The 6,968-nt window shown below is 34.2% G+C and overlaps 1 protein-coding gene across 3 annotated transcripts in view; it reads left to right on the top strand.

The window, feature by feature from the left end:
- Positions 1–1,815: 1,815 nt before the first annotated feature.
- LOC127874400 (uncharacterized) overlaps positions 1,816–6,968 on the top strand; it is a 6,096-nt gene continuing 943 nt past the window's right edge. Inside the window, exons 1-2 of one of the 3 annotated variants that reach the window (XM_052418711.1) lie at positions 1,816–2,030; positions 5,603–6,968. The exon at positions 5,603–6,968 is cut by the window's right edge and continues 943 nt beyond it. In XM_052418711.1, coding sequence (XP_052274671.1) covers positions 5,642–6,943 — 1,302 coding nt within the window. In that variant the 5' untranslated portion in view covers positions 1,816–2,030; positions 5,603–5,641 and the 3' untranslated portion in view covers positions 6,944–6,968. Of the gene's footprint in view, positions 2,031–2,248; positions 2,409–2,796; positions 2,871–5,602 lie in introns of those variants that run through there. The other 2 variants (XM_052418709.1, XM_052418710.1) reach the window with 2 other exon arrangements.

Below are 6,968 nucleotides of genomic sequence, written 5' to 3' on the forward strand. Positions count from 1 at the left end.
GCCCATGGGTGAAAACTCCTTGAGGTCAATAATGAGAACGATGGCCGAGAGGGGCGATCTCACAGGTCGGAAGACAAATCACAGTGCCCGAAAAACAACCTGTACGACTCTCTTGCATAATGGGGTTGCTCCAACAACAATTCAACAGCTAACTGGACACAAAAATGTGCAAAGTGTTAACAATTACGCAAAGGCTTCTCTTGAAATGCAAGCAGCCATGTCCGACATATTATCAGAAAATCCTGACCAACAACAAATTATGCAACTTAACCCTAGGCCTACCTATGGTTCTGTCATCCCGGCATCGGTGCGAAACACATCTATGTCAAGCAGCAACAAAAACACATCCAACGCCGCCATTGATGATTCCCACGATAACACAAATCTCCAAGGTGCACAATTATTCCGGTGTAACGTAACCATCAACAACTACTATGCACACTCTCCATCGAAGAAACGCAAGAGAATATGCATAGTAGAAAGTGACAGCGATTAACTGTTGGTGAATTATAAATCCAGCTGGTAAATCCAACAACATGTGCTTTCAACACGCGAAGATTAAAACCTGTGTGTCCCCTGTTCAAATGTGTACACGTTAGACTAATTTGCATAAACTGTATTCATGCGCGTGTTATATAAACTACGGCGTTCCGTTTGTATCATTGTGTTGTATGTTTTGTTAAAGCAAAAATTACAATTGTTAACTGTTTTCGTTAGTTGCTGTATATAATAAATGGAATATTACGCTAGTCAATTGTTCCAAGAGTTTGTATTCAGTCTCGTGGCTTGTGCTATTTCGCATCACACTCGAGGCTCCGCCTCTCGTGTGATACGTCATCACACAAGCCACTCGACTGAATACAAACTCTTGGAACAATTGACTAGCGTAATATTCCGTATGTATTGTTTCATTGCAGATGTTTCAAAAGAATATTTGCACATTATGTTTATATGATATGTTTTAAATATTAGCAGTACCATTTATTTCAGAAAATTGAGTATGTACCTTTAAGAATAAGTGGATAACGATCTTTAATTTCAGGTACTATGTGTTACCACATTTAATTTCATGTGTTTGTGAACCAGTCTTAAAAATACTTAAATTTTGAGCAATAACCTTGAAATATCTGTTGCAGGGAAATAAATCCTGTATAAAATGTTGATATGTCTATTGCAGTTATTTCCCTGGGTTGTTAACACAATCCAGTACTAAGCTGATGAATGTGGCACTTAACAGCATCAACTGATATTGTTCAATTCTTTTCGACATGTTATTTCACAATGTTTCGCATATACGTATACTTGATATTAGTAACCACTGGAAGAAACTTTTTTTAAATGCAAATACGTTTTGCGATATAGTTGTAAATGTAATTCAGTGTGTAATTCAGTGTGTCTTAATCTCAAGTTGATTAGTTAATCATAAAGTCATACTGGGTACTGTATAGTTGTATGTTTTGTAGATATTGTAGGTACTTTATTAGTTAAAGAGTCATGAAATGTCAGGGGACATGTTTTCTCTTAGCAGAGGAGAATGTCACAGTTTTATATTTTTTATATGTCCGTTTTTACCTATATATTTACCGTTCCATAGTTAAAGTGCACGCGTACGTATAATTGCCATCACGCATGCGCCGAATTTTCCGTTTGTCCTCGTTTGTCTTTGTCAAGGTGATTTGTCATTGTGTCATCTGCTGTTGTTGGGTGAATCGGAATACTTCCCATTTATACATTTAACAATATATATCTACGAAGTCGGCCGAGGTAATCCAACTGCTGCACGTGCTTTCATGTGAGCACTGTTTACCGTATCTGTCCAATTGTTATTTATGTTTTATGTTTGAATGAAAGAAAGATTGAGAGAAATGTTCCTATTGGGTTGTTCGTTCACCCTTTTCTTCCTTCCCCGCCAAATTCCTTCGTCCCTCACAACCCTTCAGAACTTTCACAAGTTAAGAGGTTTAGAAATCTGTAACTCTTTGTATTAACTATAAATGAGATTTATTATTATTAAATAATCGGACACTGTGGTAAGCTTTTTTATATTATTCTTTATACTTTATATTATTAATGTTTATGTATTGTTTTCCGCAGCGCGTCCCATTAAGTTTTATTGTGATATTGTTATGTGTATTCGTTGTATTGTGTGTTTATGTTAGATTGTTTTTATATATTTCTAACTAGATGATATATCTTTATAGGCCCGTTTTATACGGATAAATATAAGTAAGAACCTACGCCAGGACTTAGTTGATCATATAAAAACACACACGTCAAAAATTCATATTTCTATTGTGTAATTTACAATACCTGGTAGTTTTCATATAGTGATACAATGCGCGACTAAACCGTAAACCGAAACAAGGATAGAATTCGCGTTCTGAATGTGAAGAGTTTCCATAAACATGGTAAGCAGAGCAGTTTATTTTGTAAACACGCATTATTAATCAAAAGTAATATGACATTGCATCTGCCGTGGATAGTCATTACTAATATATTTTGTTCATTTAATCAAAAGATTAATACTAATTGATACTTTTGACAAACATTTTCCTTTTTTGACTTCTCTAACTGCTGCTTGTAGAGCACAGACTGAGTATTTATTTGATTTTTTTTCGTGTCATATGTCTTAAAGAAATAAAAAGAGATTCTAAATAGATGTATTATATTGTATGAATAAAATGTTTCTCAATAAATGGTGTTGAATGTTACCGAGTTACGAGTTGGCTTCAGTACGAATTGACCATAAAACAACTTAGTTGACTACAACCTAATCCATTAAGATAAAAATAGAATAGGGCAAGGTCAAGAATGTAATCGCTCATTTTGACAGTTGTAAACAAACTGGAAGGTAGTTAAAAGCCTTAAAGGTGAATGAAAACATCGCTTGTATTGTTCGAATCTTATAAAACAAAACATTTTGATAACTTATAATGATCTAACTGAATTAACCACACATTTATCTTGTCAAATATTAAAATTTTACTTGGTTCAATGAATCTTCGTCTGCAGTTGCATTTACGAAGAAAAGGCTGTCAAGCTGGAAGTTTTCCAATAGCATGTATTCATATTGGACTAACTTAAAATAGGACTCGATTTCAAATTAAACGATTCCACCGTGAATAAATTTTATAATTTATAAAAATCGTTAGAGAATTGGTACCGTTCGAGAATTGTTACCCTGAGGCTAGCAGATAAAGCGATGTCGACTTGAAGCACAAGAAACTGGAGCACATTTCTTACTTAAGGCCAGCATTTCTTTTAATTTGTTTTACGGGATTTTTTTCAAAAAAAAATAGTCGGGGGATAAATAAAAATAAAAGCATCAAACGTGAGCAGTCTACCAAAAAACCGATTTTTTTTATTTTTGAAAATTTAAAATTCAGCCTATTTAACCTTATGTATACTTTATTAACCTTTAAGTGTTTTATATATCTCATTACACTGTTGTAGAAGCTTTTTATAATAATAGTAAACATATTTATATATATATATATATATATATATATATATATATATATATATATATATATATATATATATATATATATTTATTTATAGGTAAAAGCACCTTTTGCATGTATTATACTGTATTGCTTCAATAGAGACTATTAAACAAGCCAGGTGTGTAGTGTATTATAGTGATCGTTAAAATGTTGTTGAGTGTATATCATATGTATGTTTATAACAAATATAGCATGCATTTGACTTAAATAAAAAATCCTTAAAAACTTTTTACATTGTTTAAAAGCTTTAAATAACAACCAACTTTGTAACTTTCATCCATGGGTGGAATATGAACACTAAAAATGCTCTTTAATATACAACAGACTTGCTTTATATTATGATAATTTGTATCAATCATGAGAAAAAAATGAGCCACGTAACCGGAAATTGGACCTTAATGCGATTGCTACCATTTCGGCTCCAAAAGAGCAGTCTGACCAGGATCCAAATTGTTCAACATAGTTGTCATTTAGTCAGTACTTCTAAAGATGTTAAGCGAACACTTTGGATCCTGATCAGACTGCGCTTGTATTGATCTTGATCTTGATCAAAAACTTTGTGTAGTGAGAGTTCTATTACATAAAATGTATATATTTCATTTAAGAAACCGAGAGTTAAAAACATGTGTTGCATTTCATTTTATATTCAGAGAGAATTAAAGTGTTTATATATGTAAAGTAAACACAAGGGGCACGACTACAATATTTGGTGTGTAACATCGTTATGAGGTTCTCTTTGAAGTTTGTTCAAATCATGCAGAAAATGTGCCCTCTCTAGGGGTTATTGTTTTGCTTATAAATATAAATAATGTAATCATTCTCTGAAACTGCAAGGCCCATTGGTTTGTTACGTTGCATGCCAACCATATAGTGATTCTTTGCTAAGTTTCCTTAAAGCATGTCTCCGTGATCAAAACTGTTTGCGCTTCAGGGGTCAACTGATTTATATAGATTAATGTATTTGATAATCCCTAACAACACAGAAACCGCAAGGGTCGGGGGTTCAATAGTTGGTGTGTAACATGTTAGTGTTTTCTTCTTCTAGGTGTGATCAAATCATACATTTGGAGTAAAAAAAATAACGTGTCCTTGTTTCACATGATTTATATTTACTTATATAATAAAGAGCTTAAACAATCTTATTCTCTCAAAACGCATGGTTTAAGTGATAATTTTTTTGAATGTGACATTGTGTGGTGGTAATCGTCGTAGTTTTTGTATCATGTCCATTGGCTTCACATTAGCCCCAACAAAATATTGAGGTAAAAGACACAATATACCTTGAAACCTAGATTTATTTCATTGAACAATTTCATAAGTGAAAGCCGTATAAAGAATTAAAAAGTACATGTAGCAATTATTTAAATTGTTCTAGTAGAATTACGCTGCTGATTGTATATAATTTACTCGCAAGATTAATTATATATAGAAAACAACTTTTGAACTATGCAATTGTATATTTTTAAAATAGTATTTTATACTAATAATTTCGTAAACGACTCACAGTATTGTCAAAAAATGGTGTAAACTTTTGCACATATTATGTTGTTCCTCTCTTATTCACAGTTTAAGTTCAAATGAAAATTTCTATGAAATGTGTTGTCTGTATTGAATAAATGTGAAGATAATTAAAACTCTTGGAACAAATACATAGAGCCAATTGAGCACATTTATCAACAGAGCCTGAGGTGTGATAAATTTACTTGCATGTCTTGCAGTACAAATCCTGCAGTATGAAAACATTATGTACAGTTGATAGAACATCATATTTCGGCTAAATAATAACTCATTTTTGAAAAATACATTAAGATGAATTTCTGATTTACAAAACTAATCAAATAATTAAGAAATAAATTCCATTTACTTTTCATGACATTTTGAAAGTCAAAACTTTGGTTTCGTCTGTAGAAATTCAATAAAATGAACTGATCAAAACAAAGGAACGTAACTTCGTCCAAAAAATACCGGATAAATGTTTAAAATGTTGATCTAAAAATAGTTACACAGTTTAAGCCTGCTAGATTATCATATTTTACTCTACCATCAAGCATGCGTTTATGCGTGAAACAGGCATTCTTGTACCTACTTTTTTTCAGATTTCGTCATTTTACAAAGAAGAGTCAAGAGAAATATGCATGCTTATGAACATCCTTGGATACAGCCAAAAACAGAGGGAGGCCCGCGTAGAAGCATACAGTCTGACAGCTATTCATCAGTGCAATGATAAAGAGGACTGTATCGGTACGGGAAGCAAGATTGAAGGTGTTGCGGGCAGACTTGAGAGCGACTTTGATGTTATGTATGTACCGACGAATGTTATTTGTATCGAGTCCGGTACGGTTGATGCGAAAGAATTTTCTTCAAAAACCATATTAAGAATTGATACGGCTTATTCTGCTCAGGCATATTGTAGACTAAAGAAAGAAATAGTTCGCGCGCATTGTCCGGAAGCAATTGTCAAATCGCTAACGCCCGATGGGCATGGAAACGATTTGTTGAGCAGCGACCTTTATTATGAGCACACAAAACGAGATGCTCAAATTGCCGGTGGTGTATTTAAACCTCGTTCTGGTCCGGCGTGTCCAGTAACGGATGGAACACTTGATTACGATTATGTCCATGCTCTTCGCTGCCACATTCCAAGCTTATTGCGCCAATGGGCAGAGAGGTATCGCCTATGGCCACCAGATAACATCGTGCAGATGATCGAGTCAATGGGGGGATTTGTTACCCCTGTAGGCTTTAAAGAAAGTACATTTACGCATTTAGAGTGGAGGATTTGTTTTTCTTCTGGTGAGACTGAACTTATGCACAATCTGAATGACACTCAGTTGAAGCTGTACGTGCTATTGAAGATGATTGTAAAGCATGTACTTAACCCCCAGAAGAAAGAGATCACCTCATATATGGTGAAAAACCTGATATTGCATCTAGCAGAGAACAATGAACAAAAATTGTTTCATGAACAAAATTTGCTACACTGGTTGAAAGCAGCGCTGAGCAAATTGAAAACTGCCATTTCCGACAAACGACTGTCCAGCTATATGATTCCAATGAGAAACCTGATGGCATGTTCTCGTCTTGAAGCGAGTCAGCAGCGAACATGGATAAAGACAATTAAAGACATGATTTCCGAAGGTCCGAGAATAATACTTCGACTGCAGAAGTTACGAACAGCTATCATTTGTTTCGGAGAGCCCCTCCTTTGGTATACCAAGTTAAAGTTAGAGTTGGAGCTGTTAGAACTATATTTTTGTCGCCGACTTTTCGAACTGGAATACGAAAATTCATCCAAAGAATCAGATACTGTGATTCGAGAAATACTAAGACGAAAGAATGAGATACTCCGAGATGTCCAACGATGTTTACGTAACGAGGGGAGTAGAAGAGAATGTTGGAATGACTTGCACAAGATAGCGAAGAGTATGTTGGATTGACTAGCATGAGATGGTAGTGTATGTT

This window comes from Dreissena polymorpha, chromosome 3, assembly GCF_020536995.1.
Source record: "Dreissena polymorpha isolate Duluth1 chromosome 3, UMN_Dpol_1.0, whole genome shotgun sequence".
In the NCBI taxonomy this organism is placed as follows: Eukaryota; Metazoa; Mollusca; class Bivalvia; order Myida; family Dreissenidae; genus Dreissena; species Dreissena polymorpha.